We start from the raw sequence: 26,630 nt of genomic DNA on the forward strand, positions 1-26,630 counted from the left end.
GAAAAGATAATATGTATCAATATCGAAAACCGAAAATCAAAAAACCATCCAGGTTAAAAAACAGAGCTTCTTTTTTTTTTTTTTTTTGTTTTTCTTGATATAGTGTCAAGGACGGAATTTTTTTTTTTTTTTGTAGAATTTTTGCATGTATCTTTTAAAGATGAGCGACTTATCAAACAAGCAGCACAAAAAATCCAAACGGGTATCTCTTTCTAGGGGTGGTTGTTTTCGCATTCTGATATTTGATTCGGAGGTAGTGAGTGATGTCACTCGATTTTAAACTTCAAGTTCGATGATATATGTACATATATCTGTATATATATATCTCTTCTTTTCGGCGTAGGGGAAAAAAAATAGCGGACGTTAACGTTAGAAAAAACAAGACAAAGGAAATGGATAATAAGGTGGTAACAATCTTGTAGGTTTATCAGAGCTCATCGCTCAAGTATATCAGCTTTCTTTCTTCCACAGCAACGCAAACGTCATGCTCCTCAGTCCTCTTCAAAGAAATCATGGTCGTCAAAGTCACCAGGCTGCGCATCCTCATCGTACACACTCTGGTGTCCCAGATGAGGGGGTGTCACTGGCTCGGCTGCCAACTCCTGACGTCGAAGAGGGAGGTCTTGGAAGGGCTTCTTGTCAGATCGATGGGACACATTTGAATCTGTGCGTGTCCGATCATGAACGCTCTGGCCCGTGAATCGCCTTCCGATGCTGGAAAACGCCGTAGGCTGCAGATTGTTGTCTGGCGTAGGAGACTGGCGAAGAGCGGTAGCTGGAGGGGTGAGAAGCCCGCTCACCATGCCGCCATTCTGTTGCGTCGAGTCACTTCTCTTCTTAGTCGGAGTGGAATTGCCCGTAACAGCGGGCGAACTCAACACTCCTGAAATTCCTCGGAAGCCAGTCTGGCCACTCTTGCGCCAATTGTCCCAAGCAGCAGCGATAGGAGCAATAGTTTGCGCTACACGCGGCGTCGCAGCTTGAATTGTCTGAGCAATGTTAGGGAGAGTGATGGCTGAGCCACCATTCATAGCCCTCTCGCGCTCTTGTTCCTCCATCTGCAAGTTGGCCTTGAGTCTGATAGCAGCATCCTTGACAGCAGCACGGTCAAACCTGTCTCTTGAAAGAGCCGTGATAATATCTTGAAGATCTCCCTGTCTCACAGCAAGAAGCTCGCGCAGCCAGATAATCTCGTCGTCGCGCTTCGAGATTTTGGCTGGAGCATCGGGATCAAGATCAGCAACAGTTTGTTCAAGTTCCTCAATGTGTTGTTCGCGGGCCTGCAGCTGTTCTTGGAGAACCATGATGGATTCCCGGAGAGCTTGTGGGGAGATCTTTTCAGGCATCTCAACCCGCTCTACTGGTTTAGCCATCACGGGGCTCAAGATTGAAGAGTCAACGCCAGCCGACTTCGCAGCTTGAGCTGCGGCGGCAGCGGCCTGCTTCGTAATCTCAAGTTTCTCTTCAAGGTGAATGACGCGGTCTTGGAGGAGTTCGGTCTTGGATGTAGACAAGCTGAGACGCTCCAGGAGATGCTGCTCCGTTCGCTGACCGTCCTCAGTTACGTTGTTCAACTGGCGCTCATAACGAGCCTGGATATCCTCCAACTCATTCTGGTGCTTTTGTTTCTGTTCGCCCAACTCGGCGATCCTAGTGGTCTGCGCCTCCTCCAGAAGCATCTCATTTTGCGCCTTGGCAGTATCAATTTGAAGTCTGAGGTGGTCGAGCTCAGCGCGCAATTTCGCGTTCTGCTCCTCGTACTCTTCGCGGACAACGTTGACCTGGTTGTTGGCATCTTCAAGCTCGGTCTGTAGAGACATGCGAGTCCTCTTGACTTCGCTAGCCCCAGATTCACGAGCCTCTTCAAACTCGCGTTGGTATCGAGCAGCAGCCTGTTGAAGCTTGAAATTCTCGCTGCGAAGCTCAGACAGCAGCCCCTCAAGGCGATTGCACTCATTGACAGCACGCATGCCAGTCCGCTCGTTATCTTGAAGTCGTTCCATTTCAACTTCAAGACGTTCTCGAGTCTTGGATTCAGCTTGCAGCCGCGCTTCCAAAACTTCTTGGCGCGCCAGCATGGCCTGTTCTTTCTTGATGCGTCGCGCACTTTCCTCCGCGACTTCGCGAGCGGCCTGGCCCATATCATTCTGAAGCGAGAGGAATTTGGCTCGCCATTTCTCCCGAAGTCGTTCGTTTTCTTCAAGTTGGGAAACGACACTATCAAGAGATTTATGCAGATGCTTGTTTTCATTCAAAGCATGGCCAAGCTCGCCATGGCTGCGGCGTGCGGCTTCATCAGCTCGTTCAGTCTCCGCTCTCCAAGTATTGTTATCTTGGCGAACGTTGCGAAGATCGGTTTCGAGGACATTGATCCTATTGACCATTTCAGATTGGTGGTGGGTCCAGTGATCACGAGCAACCTCCATCTTAGATATTTGCAGGGCGGTCTTGCCGGCAGAGTGCTCCAGTGCCTTGATAGCCTCGTTTCTTTCTTCCACCACTTCACGTAGTCGGGTCTCTTCTTCGGAGGCATTGCGTAGCAAGCGTTGAGCTTCGGACATGTTATCTTCGGCCGCACGCCTGGCTTTGACTTCCTGCTCGTTGGTATCCTCTTGCCGCCTGACCCTATCTTCGAGCTCGGCAACACGGCCATCAAAAACGCTTCGGTTAATAACCTCGACTTCCACAAGTGCCTCTGTAGCCTGTAGCTTTCGGTTGAGTTCAGCTACTGCATCTTCTGCAGCCCTGCGCTCATTAATCTCATTCTCAAGGTTCTCTTGATCTAAGCGATGTCGCTGCTCAAGCTCACGGACCCTTGCAGCAAGCTCGTCATCGGACTTGGCTTGCAGCATGCCCTCGAAAGGAGCAGAGTTGATGTCATCGCGAGGCGTGTGCCTGGCGCTAGTAACCAACAGCTCCTTAATCTCATCAAGGGATCTCAGAAGAGTTACATCGTTGGGAGCTTCTGTATTGGCGGTTGGCAGGTTGCTACGTGACTGCGAAGCAAGAGCTTCGACAACAATTGAACGGATCTGGTCCAGTCTACGGTCTCTCTTGGGGCTCGTGGAGCGACGAGGAAGAGGCTCGTCGTCTTCATCGTCAGCATCACTCTCCTGATATTCAGTCGAATTACCGCGAGCATCACGTCGTGACGAAGGAGCCCGCTGGTCTTTAGACTTCACAGAGTGAGAGAGTGTAAGGAGAGCCTTCTCAAGGGGTTCAAGTCTAGCTGCCAGAAGCGTACCAACGACGTCGTTGACACGGCCATCGAAAAATTGGGCACGATTCTCAAGCTTCGAATGTTCCTCCTCTGAAAAGGCACCTTCCCAGTCACTAACTTGGTCGCTCTCAAGCTCGGCCTCTTCAAATCCGCTGCCACGTCTCAGAATCTGGGCGCTCAGCGGTGGATCCACAAACGGATCTTCCAGTTCAGTACTCAACATTGGCTGAGACGTGTTGTCCGGAACGTCGCTATACTTGCGTGGAATAACGCTCATTTTCTCGCGCGCATGGTCTGAAGGGATATGCAACTCATCCGACGATGCATGACCCTCGACAGCTGGACGAGGCCACTTGAATGTCTCAATGGATTTGTTAATACCCTGAGAATGATCTCTCTCCATTCGCTGCATGACCGCATCAATCTCCTCGAAAGTAGGTTCGCGCCTGTCGCCATTCGTAGTAGGCGTGGCATTAAAGCTGCTTTTTCCTTCTTCTGCAAACTCGATTGTGTCATCGTCATCGTCATCTTGATCAGCAGTAGCAGCGGGAGTCGGCTCTGCGAAACGAGATGAGGCCAAACCAGCTGGCTTAGGCAAGGGTAGAGCGAATCGAGACCCGGCAAGACCTTTGGGAGTAAGCTTGCGTCTGGCAATTGCCAGTTGAGGATCTTCAGGAGCAGATTGAGCATTGGGCTGCGTGGATTCGGACAGCCCTTCTCCGTCTGAGCGAGCTTCAGTTTCATCCGCAAGTTCTGGAAGAGACGCTGGAGTAGCCGCTGACAAATGTCGGGGAGTCATTTCGAAAGATGACGTCCATTTCATAGATACTTCGGCTGGTGAGGTCTCAGAGGGAGCAGCAGTGGTAACTTGGGTATCAATCTGGTCAACCGAAGACATGGAAGTATCAGCAGGCAACACCGCTTCTCCATCAACTGAGCCCTCCTCGGCAATGCTCCGCGATTCTTTAACAGAAGATTCAGCCATGCCAATGTCATCGCCTTCTTCGCCTTCTTCTTCTTCTTCCTCTTCGACCAAGTCGTCTGGTCTATTGGCAAAGAGAGGCACATCATCGCTATCAGCGGCAGCACTCTTAGCCCGCTTAGCTCTGGAGTCGTCCTGAATGCGACCATCAGGCTCTCTAATATCACCTTCAGAAGAGACTGGTGATTCAGTAGAAGGTCTTAAGATGGGGATGGCTTTGGACTTCTTAGGAGCAACAGAATCGGCGTGTTGATTAGGTTCGATCCTGATATTAGTAAAGATAGAATCGGTCCGCCTCGGGAAACCCTTCGTGCCAACTTCAGCAGCATTGGATGCAGCACCTTGAGGTTGGAAAGGTGTAAAAGCGGGAGCATCAGGCCGGAACTTGGGACCAGATGAAGAAAAGTTGAACTCGCTCTGTCCAGGAGCAAATGCCGGGGCATTGACGTTGATCTTGGCTGCCAGAGGTTGCTGTGGCGGGGCTCCGAAAGGAGTCTGCTCCATTACATCCGGCGCGCCAGCATGATACACACCAGGCTGAAAGCTGGGAGTGTCAAAGTTGAAAACGCCAGGAGTGAATGTGCTCGTGGGGTTGAACTTGAACTCTGGTGCTTCCACATTGAACTTGGACAAGGAAGACTTGCTGTCGTTGGCTGAATGTTGGCTACCAGGGTTGTTAAGAGACACTGCGTCTTGCCAGGGGTTGCTCGAAGCAGACACGTTCTTTTGATGCTGGCTAAAGGCAGCAGCAAAGTCGATATCCTGGATTGGTGTGCCAAGATTGCTGGGATTGGTCTGAATCTCCTCATAAGCCTCGTCGACACGCTGAGTTTCTGGAATGTCGTTCAACGGGCCGAATTGCGGCATGACACCCTGGTTAACGCCTTCAGAAGGATCATTGTCGAGATAGAAATTCTGTGTGAGAGAATGGCCGCGGCTATGAGGTCGTGGGTGGTGCAAGACAAGAGGCTTGCCTGGTTCGTTAGCGAAGTGCTCAACTGGCGCAAAGCCGCCAGCAGAAGGCTGATGAGCATGCGCAGCGGCAAAAGGCTGGTGGGCAACGGCTTCTGCCCTGGTTTGGGGATTGTAGTCTTCGTGCTCCAGCTCATTGCGCAGCTGCTCCTCCAGGTGGTATTCAGCATCATCAATCTCGGCCTGCAGCTGGTCGGCATTGCGCTGTGCAGGCTCGGGGGTCTTGGATGGGCTTTTACCACCCACATGCTCCTCCTCTTCTTCGTCTTCTCTAACGTCTTGGAGACGGGGAGAAGCTCTAGCGTACTGCTGGGGCAGGTATTGCAGTGACTGATGCCTCTGGTGTAAGTTGAACGCCGGGCTGCCTGTCTGGTGGAAGTCGACGCCGTAAGGAGACTGAGGGGACATGATGCCATTGAAATTCGCCATGGATGGTGAATCTAGAGGGCTCATGCCTTGCAAGATACCAGCCTGGTTGGGCCATCCCTGCGGTGGCTGTTGGAAGGGTGAGCTATTAGCAGGGAATGAGATGGACTGCCGTGCATTGAATTTGCCAGCCACACTGAAAGGTACTGGCGAAGCGCCTGATGCCAACGGGCTCTGGGCAGCGCCGGGGATGAAGGGTGATGGGAACGGAAACCCGGGTATCGCATGGCTGCTGGACGCTGAGGAAGTCGGAATTGGAGGTGAGAAGGGCAGTGGAGGATACTGAGCCGAAGGTAGGCGTGAAGGTTGTGAAGATATTGAAGGTGCGGCTTCGGGCTCATCGTCGCCAAATGAGACGCCAAGGGCTCTGAGCTTAGCTTCTTGTAACTCATTGACGTAATTCTTCCATGCTGTAAGAGGTAGTAATGTTAGTCATCAGCCTCTTCAGGAGGTCCATCTATATATACATAAAAGGAGGGGGGGATGTCTTATTATTATAAAAAACATACCATTCAAGTCTGGTAAGACTACTGTAAAGTCTCGCTCGTAGCGCTCTTTATCCAAGTCATCAAAACTAGGCCAAGCCTCTCTGCTTTGAGATTCACCAGTCGTATCATCCTCTGCCGGCAAATCAAACCCGTCTACGTTATATCCCAATTCCGTCCATGAATCAAACATTCGCTCAATTTCGTGTTGCCGTAAAGGGAACGGCGGTCGTCCTGGTTGACCGCGCTCCTCATCTCGTGGTAGCATAATCATGATGTTCTTGCCCTTCCATGGTACCTTTTTCTTGATTCGAGGCGTGAAAGGCTGTTCCCTGGGCAGGGCCTTGTCTGAGACTTTGATGGGTGGGATAGAAGACATGGCCATGTCGTTGTGGTTGTTTAGGCCCACGACAGAGCCCGTCTCGGTGGCAACTGAGCTTGCCATGTCGTCGTCTGCTTCCGATTGAAGATGATCACCGGCCTTGAGAGTCTCGACGCTAGAGATAGCGCGAGGATGTCGAGAGGTGGATCGAGATTTGGCCCTATATCTGCTCGACGGCCTAGGTGTTCGAGGATCCCGACTTTGATACCAGTCAGCTTCCGAGCCGCTCAGTGAAGAGTGCTCGCTGCTGTCTCCGTCGCTGAACCAGAGTCGAGCTTCCGTGTTCTGGTCGGGCCCGGCGGTGTGAGTGCGGATCCAGCCCTCGGTAAGTCCCCTGTTCCTACGCCTGGCCCTGTGCACAAGCACAGCAGCGGCAGCACTCGTGGGTAAAAGCGACTGCGCCGGGGTTTGAGGCCGTCCGCTCAAGATGACAGGCGGCGGGCGCAAGAAAGGAGTATTGATGTCCAAGGAGTGGATGGGGAATCTCTCAGACTCGTCGCTCTCAGACCCCTCACTTTCGTAGCTCTGACGGCGGAGGTTGACGTCGCTGCGGAGATATGGAGAGCCCCAGCTGGCAGTGCCAAACTGCTCGTCGTCAGAGGCGAGGTTGTCGTCACTGTCGTCCTGCTCGTCTTCGTCGATCTGGAAGTCGTGGATGTCAAATGCAGGCGCCCTCAAGATTGCCGAAGCCCGTTCGGATAGCTTGGGGGCAGGAAGCAAAGGAATGGCCGGGGACGATCCGAGGTCGTCGTCTTCGTCGTCGGCCGTTGAGGCTGTCGACAAGGCGGGAGACGTCGGGGTCCAGGATCCCGGGCTAGAGTCTCCAAGGCCGTCCTGCGCAGGTGCAGCAGGAGGAAGAGGGATTGTCGACGTAGCTGAAGACGACGTTGTAGCGAAGTTCTACTCGGCGGGAAAAAAAGGAAGAAAAAAAAAGAATTAGCTACTCTGCACTTTTAAAGCACATGGCGGTGTTGCTGCATAGGAAGCGGGCCCCGGCCAAGGCGTCGGATTGGAGATGCTGCTCACCAGGTGAGATCAGCGCAGACGAAAAACGTGTTCGCCTGCAGCTGATTCTCAACATCCGCCTACTGGAGGTCCCTCTATTTCTTACTCGTCCGTCCCGTCAACTGCCAGGGACACTCCAGGAAACACACAGCGACTGGCCGTCGGGGGGTGTGAAAATACGCGACGCGTTGACGAGGCCAGCCAGGACGGATTAAAACTAAATAAGAAAAAGGGGGGGCGGCGGGAAACTGGGGACCAAAAAAAAAGGCGCGGGTGTGTGAGTTGCGAGAGTGTGTGTGCTGGTACAGTATCTTTTCCTGGATCGGATCTGGAGTCGAACTCGGGGCAAAGCACTCAAGCAGCGCCGGGACGAGGACAGAGTCGATGGGTGGCCGCAGTCATTGGGGAGCTGGGCTGGGGCGGGTCTGGGGTCAGGTCAGAGAGACGAGGCTCGCAGCGTCAGTCTGGAGGCGAGAGATGGGACAGCAAAGAGGACAGACGAAGGAGAGAGAAGAAGAGAGGAGGGGAGTGAGCAGATGGATGGGCCCTGATGGAGAGCTGCAGCTCCGACTGAGTGTCGTGGCCCAGTTGCCAGCAAACAGCTCCAGCGGCCTGCGTTTGCATCGGTTGGGCCTTCAGCCAATGGCCAGTATACGGGCATGCCTAATCCGACTAGAGAGCAGCCCGTATAGTGCTGCAAATAGTAGGTCGATGCCCCATCTGGGCGATGCGACTCCATACGACTGCTACTACGGGCTATATCTGGTCTGGCATCTGGGCCTAGCACTACGGGGAATTAGAGTGGTATTAGGGAGAGACAGTTGCGGTAGGAACTGAGCCAGAGCAGCAAACAGGCATATGGCCTGTATCAGCGCTCGGTAGTTGCTGCTAAACACAACACCACCTCTGTTTCGCACGCCGGTGCTGGACATTTAATGAGAGGTTCCGCCGGCCAGGCCCAGTGGCGCGCTGAAGTAACCCAATGTCGGGTGGCAGCGACAAGGGTCCAGAAGGCTGCCACGAAGCCGGTACGAGGCTTGGGGTACAGGTACTTGGCCCGGCCGGGAAAAGTGACGGTGAAGTGGGCGAGTCGCCGTCTCAGACACTTTGGCTGCTGAATCGCACATGTATTGGCTGTGCAGAGACAGGAGAGCGCTCTCTTAGCCAAGATACAGCGTAGGTGAGGTAGCTTTTCTTTTTCCAAAGTAGCACCACCCATGCAGCAATGCATGTGCATGCAGTATGAGCTGGTAGTGGCTTGGAAAGATAGAAGAGAGGTAAAAAGACAATAATAGCGAAATAAAGGCTCAGGTGCGCGTGGTGGCTGACCAGTGATCCGCCACTAAGAAAAAATAAAGCTGGAGCGTGATTGTACCTTTACTCGAGACAAATGTACCAAAAACGCGGAGAGACGACGTCGAAACGCTCGGCCAGACTCTAGAGAACTATTGGGACTGCTACCCCATACAGAAGAGGAGCTGCTAAACAGGCAAAAGCCCGGCTCCTCATGCCAGCACGAGCCAGATCAACCACAACTGCTAATACTTTCTGTTTTAGTCTCTGAGTTCGCGCTCAAGTCGCTTTGATTAGCACAATAATTGCGTCAGAATGCAAACCCTCAACTGGTTTTTTTTTTTTTTCTTCATCTCAGCGTGGCAGAAGGCCGGGCGCTAGCACAAGTACAACAGGTACTCCGAGAGCATGTACTTTTAGAGCGTCATTCGCCCCCCCCACGAAATACCACTAAAAGCCATCACGCCGGGAAAAACATTGTGCTTCACGTGTTACGCAGATCAATGCTAAACTGCTCATGACCCTTCATGCCGACGCGAGCGCCCAAAAGGTACTAGACAACTTGATATTAGTAGTGTTAGTTGGTAGTAGGATTCATATTTAAGTATCTATGTTTATGTCATGGAAGAAAAACGTGCTGCTGTGCTTTTTAACCTGACATCATGGCGATCAGCATTCCAACCCGCTGGCACACATCCTCGTACGAGTCGAGTACATATACTTTCTCTAGCCCCAGGGGTCGCAGGCTCAAGCCTCGGGAGCTAACAGACACCGGCGGGGGCCACGAAGCGGCTGTGAGCCACCGTTTGAGCGTTTGCTGCCACACCCAAGCAAAAAAAGCATTGGAGATTTTAGATTGACTTTTTAGCGTCAGCAACGTTCATATAACTTATTGGGAATATCCCTGCGGCTGCTGAAATGAGCAAGCCATGATGCTACCTCGTACTATTTAAGATCCTGCTGCCACCACTAATAACGGGCTACTGCTAACCAAGCCTGGAGAGTAAAAGTGAGAGAATACAAGGGAGAGAGAGACGCTCCAAATCTGGGTTCGGGTTTACGTGCCAGTTTGCTCGACTCACCCTCCCCCCACAAAAAAACAAAGAAGGAAGAAAAGAAGGAAAAGAAGGCAGCTTCGGTGTTATGTGACGCGCTCACGATGCATCGCAGCGGCTAGTCCTGCATTGTCCAGCTGGAGCCGCGTCATTGGCCGATTGGGATGAACAGACACGGCATTTCAGCCAGGATGTGGTGGCCAGGATAATGCATGCAGCTTTTCGGGCGGGACAGAAGAAGGAAAAATAGAAGAGAGAAGAAGGAAAAAAGAATCAGAGGGGGGTCCATTATATTCGCCCTGGGTAGCCCTATTAGAGAGACTGCGTTAGGTAGCAACATAATATGTAGGTGTGTGTATTCGGTGTATATGCATGGATGCATATATCTGCCGCCTATTGATCCTGCCAACGTTGACGGAGTGCTCCGTAGGCCAAAAGAAAGGAAAAGAAAGAAAGTTAGGACAGAAAGAGAGAAAAGCGGCTCAGATTAAGAAAGAGGCTATCTAAACGCAATAAGGGAGAGGGATGATGCCAGACGGCGTGTTCAAGTGAAATGTCTCTGGAAACAATGCCCCAGGGAAGATGGCTGAACACGGTGTTCAGCCACTCTGTGAGAAGAGTGGGCAATATCTCCTCCTCGCCATTGTTCTCTGGACATTCCAAGGTTCCAAGGGAGTGGCAACATTGCAACAATGTCGTACGTACCTTAACTGCACTCGTGCAAAAATGAAACAGGTTCCGAAAGTTTACATGCAACCCAAGACATCGAGCATTCCAGATAAAGGGAGAAAGGTAACATAAAAAGAATATATTCGGTGTGTAGAGTAATTAGTTAGGTATCACGCTTTCTTTCCAGAAAAAAACAATATCGATTCTATATGCCAATTGACAGGAAAATAATAAGAGCTCGCTATGCACTTTGCAGAAAACAGTCTCGCATAAACGTATAGCAGCATCGCTCAAGAAATTCTTTTTTAACCCCTTCACTCTGTTTCCATCAAAAAGTTTTTTGCGGCATCACCAGTCAAAATCTTATCGACATACATCGTAACCCGTGCTTAGGGTAAACCATACCCGTGTGCCGCAACAGCTGCAAAAAGGACAGCCTCACCGCAAGAAAAATTCGGTTTAAAAGTTGGCCGACGCGTTTACTGGCTGGTGGTAGTTCTCCAGCGTCGACTGGAACGGGTTCCGCGGGCCGTTGCCCGACGAGCTACCTCGGGGAGACTTCTCAGCGGCACTGATATCGACGTCGTAAGCCATGAGGCCGTCAGCCTCTTCAGCATGCTTCTTGCGGCCCCAGACTCGGAAGGCAACCAATCCGAGCGCACCAAGAATAACGGCACCACCAACACCGACAACAACGCCAATGATGGTGTTGCGAGTCTGCACCGACATGCCTTGAGAAGCCTTGGAGTTATCCGCGTTGAGGCCCGCAGTCTCGGTGGTTCTTGTTGTGGTAGTAAAGGATGTCTTGGATCCATCGCTAGCGGTCTTGATGATAACCTCAACCTTGGTCGAAACAGGGGGTGGCGTCGTGCTGGCAGCTGCTGCATTGTCATCGCCAGCAGAAGTCTTGTGGCTGCCACTGCCGGTGTTGCTGTCGTCGCTGTCTTTGCTAGATGTAGTCTTGGACGGGGGAGGAGTGGTGGAGGAACCAGCATCTGCTGCTGAAGTCGCCGAGCCAGCGCTGGAAGTGGTAGAACCAGCTGGTGTAGACGCGGGTGTAGAGGTGCTGCTATCTCCAGCGCTAGCACTTGAAGATGATGGATCCGGGGTTGGGGTAGACGATGAAGAGGGGGCAGAGCTTGATGGCCCGTCAGCTGCAGACTGAGACTGCTGCGCAGCGGATGAAGATGGTCCTGAAGCTGCTGTTTTGCTAGGAGTTGAATTGTCTGCACCTGCAGAGCTTGATGAGTCGCCGCCGGTGAGACCAGAAAGGGGGTTGTCGTCTCGTCGAATCAAGCCCCGGTGGTGAACCTTTTGAACATCCCACCAGGTAGCCTGCACCACACATAGGATGGACACCACCGCGACCAACACCTGAATAATCCTTGTTGCATACATGGCGAATGTTTTGAAGAGCGAGAAAGAACGTGAAGAGAGAAGAGAAAGAAATCGAAATAGAGCAAATTTCTCGGCTCTTGCTGACCGGGGTCGTTTGAGGGCCTTTGGCGTCGACAAGGTAGTCGAGTCAAGGCCACAGGGCTATATTGAGTGCGATACTAGTATATTTAGGTACGATCGGTGTCTTATCGCTGTCAAGAAGCTCTCGGTGAAGGGGCCAAGAAGAGAGGGGGACAGAGAGAGCGGATAGTTGAATAGGAGAGGAAGAATGAGAGATTGAGTTGCAAATATGCGTTTGTGGGCAGAAAGAACGAACGGCGCCGATACACGGGATAAAGCGGGAGACCTGAAAGGCCTTGCGTGAGGTGAGTAAAACGTCAAAAACGAGAGACGAAAAAGGAGAACGGTTGAGAAGTGAGGATAAAACGAGAGTGTTTTAATCTTGAGATGACAGGGTTTGACAAACAAAGGACGGCGAGGGCTCGTATTCACAGCAGCGGAAAAGGAACCCCCCCGAACCCAACTAAGCTTGCGCAGCACTGTGCCGCACTGTACGCGGCGAGCTTAAGCTACCCGACGCTTTGTCGTATCGGCCCAGTCGGGACTAGGGGCTCTCGGGGCAGGCCGCCTAGCTCACTATAGTGGCCTGCGCCTCCGCCATCTTCTCCTGTGGATCAGTGCTTGCGAGTGCGAATTGCGCCACGGGCTACGGTGCTTCTGGGCTTGGCTGCAAAATTCTGCGCCGCCAAGGCCTGTTTCTCTGGCTGCCTGTCACGTCACGCGGCTTGCTCGCTAATGAAAAGGAAATAATAAGCCATTGTACCGTTCAATCGTGTGAGTCGCGTGTATTTATTTTGCTTCGCAATAGGGCATCAGGCCAGAGCATAAAAAACCTGCTGGACGAACGATGATGATCACATCTCATTCTCAGGACATTTTAAAATCACATTAGCGCGAGCTATTATTAGCCTTGATGGTTCTAGACATACCGCACAGCGACTACAGTGGTCGTACTTCGTAAGATAGCACCTAATACGGTGGGCATAACGGTGGCAGGCACTAAGATATGCAAGTATAGCGCACTACTAAATGCTATGGCGCGGTACCTACATACGAGCTTATGTATCAAGAACCGATAGCACGACCTTGCGCAGGCTTGGCAGATTGCTGGGACCATCGGTTGGCGGAGACCGCATCCCGAGCAAATGTTCCGCACGGAGTACCTACTCCCCGACGCGCGACATGCGGCGCAGTCCATGTACTCTGTATGGATCCGACATCTCCTGCTTTGGCGCCCTCACGAGCATTGACGCCCACGGCCTGCACATGGCCTGCGCATGCCCTCTTTTTCTCCTGCCAATGCTCCGCAAAGTCTTGACGTCCACGGACCCTTCGGGCAACTCCTGTGCCCAATCGATGCCGAACCGCGCCGGAAGCACAAGTAGAAGCAGAAGCGCTGCCGATTCGCAGGGTTTCATGGATGCCGAGTCAGTGCGACAATCGTCGTAAGCGTCTGCACGCTGTCCCTCCTGAGTGTCGCAGTGGGTGCCAGCGCCTCGGTCAAGCCCGCAGGAGAATGGCCCATCTGGCGAGGTTATTGGCGGAGGGGACGCAACCTGCATGCAGGAGAGCACCGAGTAGCACCACCACGACCATGTTGTCCTCCAAAGTTCTTCGCACGGTTCGTCCTGCTGTCGAACTCCTGTTACAGGCACGAGCACTCCGTATGCTCGGGAGCAACAGGGGGTTCTGACAGCGCGAACAGCCAGTGAATGCGTCCAGAGGCCTCTCAGCAAGAATAACACTGCACAGCCACTTCATATCCAACTAGTCTGGCGAGTCTGGCGTGTTTCTCGATCGACATAACCGTGGATCTACCGAGTTATGACGAGCCTTTGTTATGCATTTGACAGCTAATCAAGTATTTCATCGTATTTCATCATAGGCAGCAATGACGACTGGCCGTCTCTTTTATTCTTTGCTCTCTTTTCAATGAGAGAGAGCATAGGGAGAAAACAAGAATTGGGAGCACTAAGTGCCAATTATCGAATTATGTAATCTTCAAAGACTACCCGTAAGAGCATTAGCACGAGATACAGTTCGTAAATTCTCCGTGCCACATGCACTATAAGCTTACGGTCAAAGCTTCAGTCTTAAATGGTGCCAAGACAACCAGCCAATGCGTTTCGCGCAGTATCATCCTGCCAGTATCAGCAACAGCATAAAATTTTGCTCCCCATTTCGGTGAAACGACCATTGTGGTCTAGAACAGGAAGGAGAAGGATGGCTGAGAGCAGCTGAGTGCGCATGTACACCGTGGGATGTGATATTATCTACGGAGTAGCCCATGGTGCAGCCACTGAAGATGATACATGGTGAAACTGATCTGCACCGTGCCATTACAACGCCTGCTCAATTGAGCTTGTCAGCTTCAAGGGAGCCCAGAGCAGATCTACTCTGCCACCACCACTATACCAAGATGCCAGATACGGCGTATTCAACCCGACTTACTGTTCTGAATGAGACAGGGGAAAGACAATATGACGTCAGGGAGAGAGGTGCTACTCTAGGCACACGATGCAATATCGTCTAAATGGTTGATAGTAATGGCACATGATCTGCGTGTCGTTTGCTCATCTCGCCAATTATCGGTGCTCCAAGAGATGGAGGGAAAATAGCAAGTACCTCTGTTTATATTTGTAAGTGCCAGGTACACCGATGGTGCAGTGATTGACGTATCGCCTCAGAACGGAAACATCAGCCCATGCAGAGTAGGATAAAGTTTTATCCTATTTATCCGCGGTTACCATTTCCCAAGAAACATGATCGTGAAAAAGAGAAACATCACATGCATGATGACATCTTTTTCCGAAATTCAGCCTCAAAAAGACAAAAGTCGACTTCTTCAAAATAGCATCAGATTTACTAAGCCTCGGCATGCAGATTGGCTGGCCGTGATCAGCCGCTGCGAACACATTCATTGGAGGAAATGTCTGGCAAAGTCTTAGACAAGTCGGAAGCAAAAGCTCACCGCTCATCAATTCAGCTGCATCAAAATCAGCCTATCTTCCTGTCCAGGCTGCTCAACTGGTTTCTATTCGCTCTGCTCTGCGTGTTATAGGCAAAAATCAATTGCATCTTCGACATCATCTTGCCGACTACGCGCTCCAATGATATGACCTCTCCAGTGCCGACCCCGCGTTAGCCAAATCTCATCTTGTCTAGCTCATCTATAATTACGGAAGAAAAAGTTCCACCTAGTTCACATTTGCCGTCGAAGGAATGGCGATGAGTTGCGCAAAGTGCTAGCCAACAACATTTGTAAGGGGAAGTGACGCTATCAATATGCAATGAAACCCTACACCATCGGCTTTGACCCGACCCCTCATGAGAGAGTGACATTGCGATCTGAGTTGAAGAAGCATAAATAAAGTCTAGAGAGCTGATGATCCAAACGACAAGTCTGGATGCTCATGCTCGTTTTTAATGGAAGCATAAAATAAGCCAAAGAGAGAGAGCAATCGGATCAGCAATGAGACCAGATACTCTTCTGACAGCAGCCTCTGTGCTGCTGCTCACCGGCACCAATGCATTACACACCGGTGCCCGTGGTGGCCGGCCTCGTGAGGTTGTGCTTGACAGTTCAAACGGCCCTCTGCTTCAAGACATTGTCACTTGGGACGAAGATTCACTTTATATCCATGGCGAGCGTGTCGTGATCTTCTCCGGCGAGGTCCACCCCTTTCGTCTCCCCGTGCCAACCCTATATCTTGATGTATTCCAAAAGATCAAGGCCTTGGGATTTAACATGGTCTCGTTTTATGTCGACTGGGCACTTTTGGAGGGAAAACCAGGACACTTTCGTGCGGACGGCATATTTGACCTGGAGCCCTTCTTTGACGCTGCCACCAAGGCTGGCATTTATTTGCTGGCTCGCCCGGGGCCTTATATCAATGCAGAAGCGTCAGGAGGTGGATTCCCCGGGTGGCTACAGAGAGTCAAAGGCATTCTCAGGACAAACGCAACTGATTATTTGGATGCCACCGATAAGTTGGTCGAGCCTTTTGTGAAGCCTGGTATATAGTTTCTCAGCTAACATGTACCAGTTACGCGGCAAACATTGCTCGGATTATCGCAAAGGCACAAATTACAAACGGAGGACCCGTGATTTTGTATCAGCCAGAGAACGAGTACAGTGCTGGCAATGCAGGTGTTGTGTTTCCAAACAAGCCGTACATGCAGTACGTCATTGATCAGGCTCGAGATGGTGGTATTACCGTTCCTTTGATAAACAACGACGCTTTCTCCGGTGGCACAAGCGCCCCTGGAACGGGTCTCGGCTCTGTAGATATATATGTGTGTTCTCCCGTAATAGATATCAGTGGTGACATATGCTAACTTGGTGCAGGGGTGGGACGCTTACCCTGTGGGCTTTGACTGCGTACGTTTAGGAGCCGCTATTGAACAAGCCTAAAGAGTGTTAAAATGCTAATAATGCGATAGGCCCATCCATATACCTGGCCGGAAAACGGGTTGCCCTCAGGACAAGCTCAAACGCACCAAAGGATAAGCCCAAATACTCCATTTTCTCTTGTCGAGGTCAGTTTAGCTTGCCTAATAGAGTTGTACACTCGCTAATACAGAGACAGTTCCAAGGTGGCGCCTTTGATCCATATGGTGGATGGGGCTTCGAGCAATGCTCTATCTTGGTTAACCATGAGTTCGAGAGAGTCTTTTATAAGAATAACTTCGCATCTGGAGTTACGATCTTCAATATTTACATGGTTCGTACTCTTCTGCTGCGAGATAAATTGTTTTGAAAGGAAAATAAAACTGATAAAGAAACTAGATATTTGGCGGTACGAACTGGGGCAACCTCGGACACTCTGGCGGCTACACATCATACGATTACGGATCGGTTAGTTACCCATTTATGATTTATTCTAAATAATTTATGATAGCTAACTAGCTTATTAGAGCATTAGAGAGGACCGAATGGTTGATCGAGAAAAGTACTCAGAGTTGAAACTGCAGGGCCAATTCTTGAAAGTCTCTCCTGGATACATCACAACTACGGCCGGCACCTTAACACAGGGAGTATACAGTGACAACAAGGATATCTCGATATCGCCACTCTTGGCGAAAGAAAATGGCAACTTTTTTGTTGTTCGCCACACAAACTACTCGAGCCTCGCTTCAACATCTTACACACTCAAACTACCAACCTCCGCTGGAGAGTTAACCATCCCTCAGCAAGGCGGAACGCTCACTCTCAACGGCCGCGACTCCAAGTTTCACGTTACTGATTATCCCGTGGGCAACTTTACGCTGCTTTACTCAACTGCAGAAATCTTTACCTGGAAGCAGTTTGCCAACAGGACCGCCCTGATTGTATACGGCGGTGCAGGAGAGCTGCATGAACTTGCTGTCAAGAATCCATTTGGAAGCACCAAAGCAGCTAAAGTCAACAAGATTGAAGGAAGCGGTGCTACAGTTCATACCGCAAGCGATTTGACAGTTGTTATTCAATTCACGGCTTCCACGGACAGGCAAGTTATCCAGCTGGATGACTTGGTTATCTACATGGTTGGTAAGTGTTATCGCAAATGCTGATGGCTGGCCAAAATGGCATCTCACTCGTACCTTGGTCCATTGATGATGGTAATACTGACAATATACCATACAGACCGTAATGCCGCGTACAACTACTGGGTTCCTACTCTCCCTGGAAGCGGCAGCCAGCCCGCCTACGGCAGCTCCTTGATGAATCCCGCTGCCGTTATCGTAAACGGAGGCTATCTTGTCCGCTCTGTGTCCGTCGATGGATCAACTCTTTCTATACAGGCAGATTTCAACGTCACAACACCATTGGAGATAATTGGCGCTCCTCAAGGTGTCTCAAAGCTGGCCGTCAACGGAAAAGAGCTCTCATACACCGTTTCAGAACTCGGAGATTGGACCACCAACCCAAATACCGTGCTCCCAGTCGTCCAAATTCCTGATTTAACGAAGCTCACATGGTATCAGTTGGACTCTCTTCCGGAAGTCCAAAACAACTACGATGATTCCCACTGGCCCTCTGCTGACCACAAGACATCCAACAACTCAGTAGCACCTTTGAAAACTCCCGTCTCGCTCTATGGCTCAGACTATGGCTTCCATACCGGAACACTCGTTTTCCGCGGTCGCTTCACAGCGCAGACTGCCCAGCAGCAATTCTCCCTCATCACCCAAGGCGGTAACGCCTTCGCCAGCTCTGTATGGCTAAACGACAAATTCGTCGGCTCCTTCCACGGTTACGACGCCGGCACGAGCGCCAACTCAACCTATAAACTCAGCAACCTCATCCGAGGAAAGAGGTACGTCCTCACCGTCGTCGTGGACTCAACCGGCCTCAGCGAAAATTGGAACATTGGCCTCGATGAGATGAAAGCCCCACGGGGCATCATCAACTACTCCCTCACATCCTCCAACGGCGCCAACGTCCCCATCTCGTCCTGGAAGATTACCGGCAACCTCGGCGGCGAAGACTACCAGGACACTTTCCGCGGACCCCTGAACGAGGGTGGCCTCTTCTTCGAGCGCCAGGGCTACCATCTACCCTCCCCTCCCCTCCATGCCTTTGATAGCCGCAACGGCGTATCCCCCTACAAGGGTATCTCACAAGCAGGAGTCGCCTTCTACGCCGCCAAGCTTACCTTGGACCTCCCCTCAGACGCGTACGATGTCCCACTGTCGTTCGTTTTCGATAACTCCACCTCCGCGGCACCGTACCGCTCTCTACTGTACGTCAACGGCTTCCAGTACGGAAAGTATGTCAGCAACGTCGGCCCGCAGACGGAGTTCCCCGTTCCGGAGGGCATCCTCAACTACAACGGCGACAACTGGATCGGCGTTGCGCTCTGGGCGCTCGACAGCGACGGCGCCAAGGTTCCGGGACTGGAGCTTAAGGCCAAGTCGCCGATTTTGACGAGCAGGCAAAAGGTAGAGCTGGTTAAGGGCCCAGCATATCAGAAGCGATGGGGAGCGTACTAAAGAAGTGTCTATCATGTACTGGGCCGGATTAGCTCATTGAGCCATTTCTTTGTTTTTTGAAATGTCATCAAGTCATGTCAATTCAAGCTTCTAATAATACAAATAAAAAACGTCCAGCGTCCCTAATAGATGCCTAGACGCGCAAGTGATTCCCTTCCGTGTATATGTCCAGTAAAAGTGTTTTTTCCTCCGAAATACAAAACAAAGCAAAAAAAAAAAAAAAAGATGCCTTAAAACAGATAGCCCACCGGAAAATAGGGGTATCAAAATCCAATGTGTGAGCCAAAACGAATGCTAATTAATTTACAAGCGCAATGCGATTCCGTATACAGTAAGAGCGCAGGGTAAAAAGAAGAATAAAAAAAAACAATGTTCTGTGCCTGCAGGTAAACAAGAAAGAATATTTTTCTGCTTTCAAGTGCCCCGAGGCCAAGCGTGTATGGGTATGTACCTTATATGACATAGCAGGTGGTACCAAAATCGAGAAGCAAAGATTGACAAGATATGTACGATATGAAACAACGAATGACGCCGGCTGGTTTCGGCAGTGATGGTTGGTAAGTAAAGAATATTACCTGGTAGTTGATATTGAATTTGGCGGGATAAACATATTAAGATATCGTATTTAGTATTTAGATTCGAACACCCCTGTACGTTGGGTGATGCCTTGTAGGCTGGCTATGCCTTGGAGAAATCGGGCTCTCATGCACACGGTGTCTGGCAGGACTGCGCTGCGTAGGGTATCCCACGGGTGCGTTCTGTGGCTGATTCCTATCCCAGGATCCTTGAGACTGTGTAAGAGGCCAACCAGGTGAGTTATTTGGAATGGCAAGAGCCGGAAGAGTATCGAAATTTGGCGCTCGGAACTGCGGCGGGATAGGCGGTGGTACACCCGAGTCCATAACTCCCCGATATCGTGGGGTCCTTGGCGATGGCGTGCCGATAGTTGAGTAGGAAGAACGATTGTCAGTATTTCTGTCAACGGGAGGAGTCGGTATAGCAACTCGAAGCTCTGGAGCGGATGCTCGACCCTTGATGCCAGAATTTCTAACATCTCGATTGGATGCTTTGGGAGACTGTGAAACCACAGCTGCTGGCATCGACTTGCCGCTGGCTGCCGCTGCTGCTGCTGCTGCTGCTGCTGCTGCTGCATTACCGTTTACGAGTGAAAATGCTCGCTTCTTTTTTTCTGTGACTGAAGGGGTCATATTCCCGGCGGCAGACTTTCGACGGCTTAAGTTAAGAGAAGACATTCTCGACGTTGCAGCTTCAGCAACTTTTCGCAGTGAATGTCGCTTCTTCAAAGACGTATCCCCACCCATTCCGGCATTAACTTCAAGAAAGTTGTGACTGGACAGGGCAGCGCTATCAGAGAGAACCAAATTATCCACGCTCATAATTGTGTTGAGAGTTGCACTGCTTGCATCCATTTTGTGAGAAGGTAAGCAAGATGAAGAAGCTAAATGATGGTGTTTGTCATTACGCTTCGCTTTCGGCCTCACAAGTGCAGAGGTCGACGTGGTGGCTCCTCTGGACGAATCGTTTGCCGCAGCGCTGCTTCTTTCTACTCGAACGAATGGCTTATACATTCTGCTATGCTTCTTAATTCCCTCGGCGGTTATGACGGGAGCCATTGCCGGTTGCTCTAACGTGCGTCGCCGTGTTTGGAGTGGGCGAGAATAACTTTTATCATCGGCGTTGTTTGAACTCAAAAAGGAACGCTCAGATGCATTGGAGCTATATCCACTATCAGCCTTTAAGGAAGGCCGATGCGAAGACTCAGATGAAGTTGTTGAGCCAAAGCCGCTGTTGGATCTCCTTACTGCCCCCGCTGCCTTGCCAGGGTTTCCGTCATTCTCTTCGCTATCGAGATACTGAAGAGGACTAGGAACTTTTGACAGCGGGCTGGGCATCAAGTCATCTAGAGGCTCTGCTTTTTGACTTGACAGCTGTGAACTCTTTTGCTTCACATTGATACCAGAGATAGACGCCAAGGCACGAGACTCTGCTGCTGAACCAATGATGGTGTGACGCTGTTTACGACGTGCCATATTCAGCTCAATACCAGAATCGTCGGAAATTATTGCTGACGATGATTTCAGCCCTGGCCCAGATTCACGCTCCTGTTGCTTCTGCTGACTATTTATATTTATATCTGCAGGGCTTGAAGGAGGCGACCCGTTCATGATCTTCAAAGACCCAAATTTCATGCCTCCAAGCTGCCTATAATCTGATTCCCGCGGGGTGACAGCTCGCTCCAATGGCGCAAATCCTATAGGGGGCATGGAAACATGTTTAGGCGCCTTGGAGCTGGGCTTGAAGGTATACGGCTCGTCTCCAAAGACCGGCTGGCTCTTTCGAGAACTTGATCTATCCGGGATAGAGAGCATGTCATCTCGCCTTGGTCTCGTTGCTACACCCGGCGTCTGAATCACAGAGCGCCGTCGCATGGGGGCGTAGAATGATAAGTCTGAAGTAGTCCTTGCAAGAGGTGCACCAGCAATACTGGAAGCTCGACGGTTCTGATGCACATTGGATTGGCTTTTCATGGCGGCTGCTTGAAGCTCCTGTAAGAACTCTGAGCTTGATCGAGGCAGTTGTTGAGACTCGTAAAACTGTAACAGCTCAGACTGCATTGACCTTCCCCTTTCTAAGCGATTACCGTGCCAGCTAGTTCTGTCAGCGTTACGAGGTCATTGGTCAGAATATAGAGAACAAACCTCTGCGTCCGTGACAGTCGTTTCTCGGGGTCACTATGCATTATAGAACTGGCCCGGCGCATCTGGTTGCTTGCAACCGAGTTTGCATACAAGGAGTGCGATCTTGTGTTTGCTATGGGAGATGGAGATTCGGGCAAAACTGGGCTCCGCATGTAGTCAGACTCTCGCCGAGACAGTCGCCTAGAAGGTTCATACAGCCTCTCTACATAAGGCTCCGAGTTTTCATTGCCGCCACCCGAGATATTTTGCGAATCTCTTGAAGAGAAGGGTAACGAAGCTGCGAGATAAGATTCGGACATTCGAGTGCTGCTGGATGCAGCTGCTCCCGTAGGATTCCGTGGCCTCGGCATAGCTCCATGGCTTGCTGCCCGGGGTTTAGATAGCTTCTGAGGCGCCTTTCGAGGCGCCTCTGCCGATGTTGTATTCCCCATCAATTAACCACCTCCGCCAGTGAACTCTAGAAACAAGAGAAGAAGAAAAAGAAAAGGAGTGTTGGTATTTGCGTTAAAAAAAAAAAGAACAATGATAAAGGAATTGAGGGGAAAGTGTTGGAGAAAAACAGCAACCAGGCCAGCTGTGTAGGGCTCAAGTATGGAATGCAGTCGTCTCCATGTCTCTCTAGATTGGGTTGGGTGTAGATTTCAAAACATGGAGATGGGGTTCTCCGCAGGGGAATTTGTAGGAGAACTGTAAGAGAATTCGACGCCTTTTGAGCCAAAGTTAAAGATGAAAAGAATTGTAAGAATATCTCCAGAGCAGGCAAAAAAAAGGTTTCAATGAGGGCGTAGCGCAATCGGGTATATAGTTTGTTTGGCTTCCGAGAATCGAGGCGACAAACGACACCGTGATGCTTAATCGATGGAGAGAGGGGTGAAGCTTTCGACCAGAGCGCCACCTCCGACTGCTTGTTTAAGCCGATGCCCTCTTTGCCCCGAAGCCGCTTCCGGCGACTGTTGATCGCGGAGTAGAAGCTCAATTGAAGTTGGATTGCATCGAAGCAGTCGGATGAAAGAATGGCGCGTCGCAGAGCAGCTGGCAGACGTGAAGAGAAGTTTGGGGCACTCAACTGGCAGCCCAAAATCGCGATGCCAGGGCCCTTGATCATCGCTGTCGCAGCACATCATCTCCCAATCACTCAATCTAACCAAGCCCGCTAAGCTATCGTATATGCGGCTCCACAATAATCGCACGCCGCTGATGGAATTGCTGCCGCTTCCTAGCCAACAGTGACAGGGGCGACTAATTACAACCGAAGCTACCCCTGTGAGATTTCCCTGGTTGGCGCATTTACAACCAAGAGTTCGTCACGCTGCATGTCTGAGACAGACAGCCAGGCATGCAGGCTCACAGAAAGAGCAAGGATACCGTACATAATGGTGATGACCATCACGGAACGCCGGAGCTCGTTGTTTGCTTCTCTTGCTTCTTTCCTCAAATCTTAAGTATGGATGGTGAGATTATGAGGCCAAGAGGGAGCATTAGACGGCCTGCCAACTGTAGCCCATGCCCGTTTCCAGACGCCATGCATGAGCAAGTCGGAGAAAAAACCTTGGAAAATGCGAAACATCTCTCTCCTATTCGCCGGTCGTTGAGTTTCGCTGTAGTACCAGCTGGAAATCAAGATTCGGGGCTAGCTGGTCTAGCGCGCTCAATAGCTAAGAGGTAGCCAGTCAGCTATGGGGGTCCAAGTCCGAGGACCGAAGCTCTGCCAGCTTGCAAGCTCGTTTCTACACTGGGACGTGTATTGCTCGGCCATAATATTGGAGACGTACTGGCAAGGGCTCATCGTGAAGCTGAGAAGACCAGCCTGACGCGGCCAGTTGTCGGCTTGCGGCACATCGAAAGACGGATGACCGGCTGCTGCAAGAGCCAAAGAGACTTGGGCCTGCGGGCACTTGGCTGCAAAGGATCTCCAGTTGGTCTGCATGGCATGTGGGGAGCCCTCATCATTGACTGAGCACAATCCGCAGAAACGGATCCCACACCACGATCTAGTGGTTATTACCGGGCCCCTCACGATCCGGCGAGAATAGAGGAGCTTCTGCTCCCGCTGCCTGGTCTGAAATTAGAAGCAGCAAGCGCTCGGCATTGTATTCGATGGTTGATCCAGAGCAAAGTCACAATCGCAGTGGAGGTTTCTGGGAGTGGGGGAGATTTTGCCCGGTGAGGGAAATGAGCAAGGCCATGACTAAGCAAGCATCTCCCGTGTGCCCCTTTCTATGTAGGTGCCTAGCAATGCTTTGTAGCAGTACTTGTAATTAATATTAAGCACGACGAGGTGATGGTAAGAGTGGTAGTAGCACGAATATTAGTTAGATAGTACCTAGCCCCTACGAGCATTGGATGAAACGAGACCATCTATACAATATTATCACTGTGTCTTGGGGTCGTGGCGTACAAACTATGGCATTAGCTAGTACTGGGAAAAGAGATGGCTTGGAGTGAGGAGAAGGAAATGGCTTCCAAGATCGACGCAAGCCATGAAGCATGATTGCTCCATTTGGAAATTATGACAGCCGCGGCTAATCAACTCTGCCTACCCGTGCGTTGTGCTCCATTCTCTCTCCAAAAGAACATTCGGATTGACTGTGCTGACGTTGACTCTGATACTGCCCCCGGCAAGCGAAATCTCGCCTCGTATCAGCCAAACATGGGTTGCATTGATCTCCATGCGCTCTCGCCTCTTGACAATTGCACTTGCTGCACTGCATTGTATCAACTATATTAGTATATTATTAGAATATTCGATCGAAGCGCACGGCATTGCATCATGATGGCACGGCACGCCCGGAAGGGAGGCTTCCAGCTACAAGAAGCCATCGGCTCTAGGCACGAGCACATGTCGGATGCTTGTATTAGAGTTACCCTAGAGGATCATGAGAGTTTGAGAGTATTGTTCTTTTTTGTCATCTGCATGTTTGACACTTTATTTACTTGATTTGATTTGATTCACTTTTCTTTCTTATGACGTGATACTCATTAGTAGATATTCTTTCAACCATACAATAGTATCTATCCCTCTGCCATCCTCATCTTGTGACTGTAGATATCTCAGCTAGTACACGGACTTGCGTCCCACTTCCAAGACAAGCAAACTCTCTCGTACGAGAAGCCTTATGTATGGGTATCCATACTAGCTAACTACCTTTTTCTTACCACCAAAACCATATCACAACATCGAGTAATAATGCTAATGCTATCGTAGGAATTGATGCGTGAGACACTGCGCATCTTTGACTTTTCTTCCACAACTACTACGGTAATCTAGGCACGGCGTTACGTGTAATAGAATCCGTGTCTATCCGTAGACACAGACACATCCTTGTCTCGGGCTCTCCTTGCTTTCAAAATTTTCTTGAATGCATTCAAGCTGAGTTTGTGGCGTTGTACCCTCTGAGACACCGAAGCTCATTCTCCAATGACATACGTGCAACCTTGGCTCCCAATCCAAACCTCGTGCACTCGCCCAGCCTCCACGTCGACTCTGGACCCGACGCCATATGTTACCTTTTTACGATCCGCCTCATCAGGATACCACAGGGTCATTTCGCCATCGACAATAAGATGCGTTGTCAGCCCGCTGTGCGAGTGGGGAGCATAGTGCGAGTTTCTGCGGTTGCACAATTAGTGACTGTGAACACAGCCTCCTGTTGATCTCCAACTTTGCTATTGCGTCAGAAGGATGAAGGCTCTCGTGGAGTGCGGTTCAGAGATTCAAACAAAGTGGTTGTTGATCGCTATTGAGCATGACGCAATGCCTTGACAAAAGCTCGAATAGGGGTATGTGAAAAGAGGAAGAGAAAAAGAAAGAGAGATGGGAGGAGGAGAGAATAAGACAATATGATGTTATAGTGTCATAATGCCATGGAGCGCAGCTGTGCCTATCGAGTACACCACAACGAAACGAAGACAACTTACGGCCCATCACTCCACGTAAAAACATGCCCAAACCCCCACGATCTGACCTGCGCCTCATGCCGGTCACCCATCTTGGCGGGTGCGAGCTTTTGCGATTGCAGGCAGCCCCGCAAGCAAAATCCTTAGAATGTTTGCCTTTTTGAGGCGAACCTACCTGGAAGCCTGCTTGAAAGCCTGAGAGGCAGAGCCTGGTGATGCAGCTTGAGTGTGGCTGTGGCCTTGGGTGGCTGTCTCTTTTTCGGTGACAATTACAAGAATCGGGTACAATTCAGTGTCTCAGGAAGACGAAGCAAGGACGACGAAGCAAAGAAAATGCCACTGAGCAATGAGGATGGCATGACCTCACTGGGCTGGGCCCACGGCGGGGAGAAAAAGGATAGCAGCGGTGCCACGCCCGTGCCGCAGCGCTGGGAGGCTTGGACAACCTTAAAATCACCCGCTGAAGCCGTTGAGCAGTAGCGGTAGTTTTAGCGAGGGAATGGCCGGGCCATCACTAGGCCTAGATGCCGTCTACCAAATCAGATCCCACAGGGCTGGGATCCAGTATTGAGTTGAATTAGGGAACGAGAACCATGGTCATTGCAGATTTGATTAGGCAGATGCGCGGGAATGATTGTAGCATCGCCTCTCAATCAAAGAGATGCCAGATAAGACGGGATAGACTTGGCAATTTATTAGAAAAATCTGCCCAAGGCGTACATAGCTTTCCTATCGATATCGGTCGCCTCAACTTTGGTGTCTTCTTCTTTTTCAGCTGGACGCAATTGGCCTGTCTAGCTTCAACTGAGCCAAAGCAGCACCAGCACCAGCACCAGCGCCAGCAGCGGAAGGGTTGCACTGGCGAATCCTTCCTCCGACAGCCCTGCCCGTAGAATTATGTACCCTGGCACTGGACCCAGGTATCTCCATCCTCCATTTCCATACGACTGGTACTCGCAGCCCCATGGCCAAAACCACCAGCTGCGCCGTACTCACATTGCTCCGTATTATCGTGCTCCCCTCTTTTCCCTCTCCATCTCGCCCTCCTCCAATCCCAGGGGAGGCATCCGACGGCGAGTCCGCTGCCGCCA

At 50.8% G+C, this 26,630-nt stretch overlaps 5 protein-coding genes across 5 annotated transcripts; 1 reads left to right on the forward strand and 4 right to left on the reverse strand.

Annotated features, from left to right (window-relative positions):
* Positions 1-54: 54 nt before the first annotated feature.
* On the reverse strand, positions 55-7,431 carry GGI43DRAFT_433076 (uncharacterized protein; the record flags this gene model as incomplete). The annotated part of the gene is made up of 3 exons (XM_083209686.1): positions 55-6,010; positions 6,110-7,342; positions 7,419-7,431. The coding sequence occupies 3 exons, from the start codon at positions 7,429-7,431 to the stop codon at positions 492-494; spliced, it is 6,765 nt and encodes a 2,254-aa protein (XP_083061943.1). The 3' UTR covers positions 55-491.
* A 3,199-nt stretch (positions 7,432-10,630) lies between these two features.
* GGI43DRAFT_325329 (uncharacterized protein) lies at positions 10,631-12,111 on the reverse strand. The gene has a single exon (XM_083201906.1). It carries the CDS (start codon positions 11,885-11,887, stop codon positions 10,949-10,951), a length of 939 nt encoding a protein of 312 aa, XP_083061944.1. The 5' UTR covers positions 11,888-12,111; the 3' UTR covers positions 10,631-10,948.
* A 3,061-nt stretch (positions 12,112-15,172) lies between these two features.
* Positions 15,173-19,238, forward strand: GGI43DRAFT_325804 (glycoside hydrolase superfamily). Its single transcript, XM_083201912.1, has 8 exons — positions 15,173-15,937; positions 15,994-16,243; positions 16,296-16,328; positions 16,391-16,486; positions 16,537-16,671; positions 16,737-16,805; positions 16,865-17,477; positions 17,574-19,238. Exons 1-8 carry the CDS (start codon positions 15,420-15,422, stop codon positions 18,920-18,922), a joined length of 3,063 nt encoding a protein of 1,020 aa, XP_083061945.1. The 5' UTR covers positions 15,173-15,419; the 3' UTR covers positions 18,923-19,238.
* A 231-nt stretch (positions 19,239-19,469) lies between these two features.
* GGI43DRAFT_325405 (uncharacterized protein) lies at positions 19,470-22,525 on the reverse strand. Its single transcript, XM_083201909.1, has 2 exons — positions 21,643-22,525; positions 19,470-21,592 (listed from the first exon to the last, which is right to left on the reverse strand). The coding sequence occupies exons 1-2, from the start codon at positions 22,071-22,073 to the stop codon at positions 19,555-19,557; spliced, it is 2,469 nt and encodes an 822-aa protein (XP_083061946.1). The 5' UTR covers positions 22,074-22,525; the 3' UTR covers positions 19,470-19,554.
* On the reverse strand, positions 21,630-22,863 carry GGI43DRAFT_325353 (uncharacterized protein). Its single transcript, XM_083201907.1, has one exon. The coding sequence runs from the start codon at positions 22,745-22,747 to the stop codon at positions 22,100-22,102; it is 648 nt and encodes a 215-aa protein (XP_083061947.1). The 5' UTR covers positions 22,748-22,863; the 3' UTR covers positions 21,630-22,099.
* Between the last annotated feature and the right edge of the window lie 3,767 nt (positions 22,864-26,630).

The sequence above is a fragment of the Trichoderma evansii genome, assembly GCF_050947405.1.
Source record: "Trichoderma evansii strain SZMC 28006 chromosome Unknown GGI43scaffold_6, whole genome shotgun sequence".
In the NCBI taxonomy this organism is placed as follows: Eukaryota; Fungi; Ascomycota; class Sordariomycetes; order Hypocreales; family Hypocreaceae; genus Trichoderma; species Trichoderma evansii.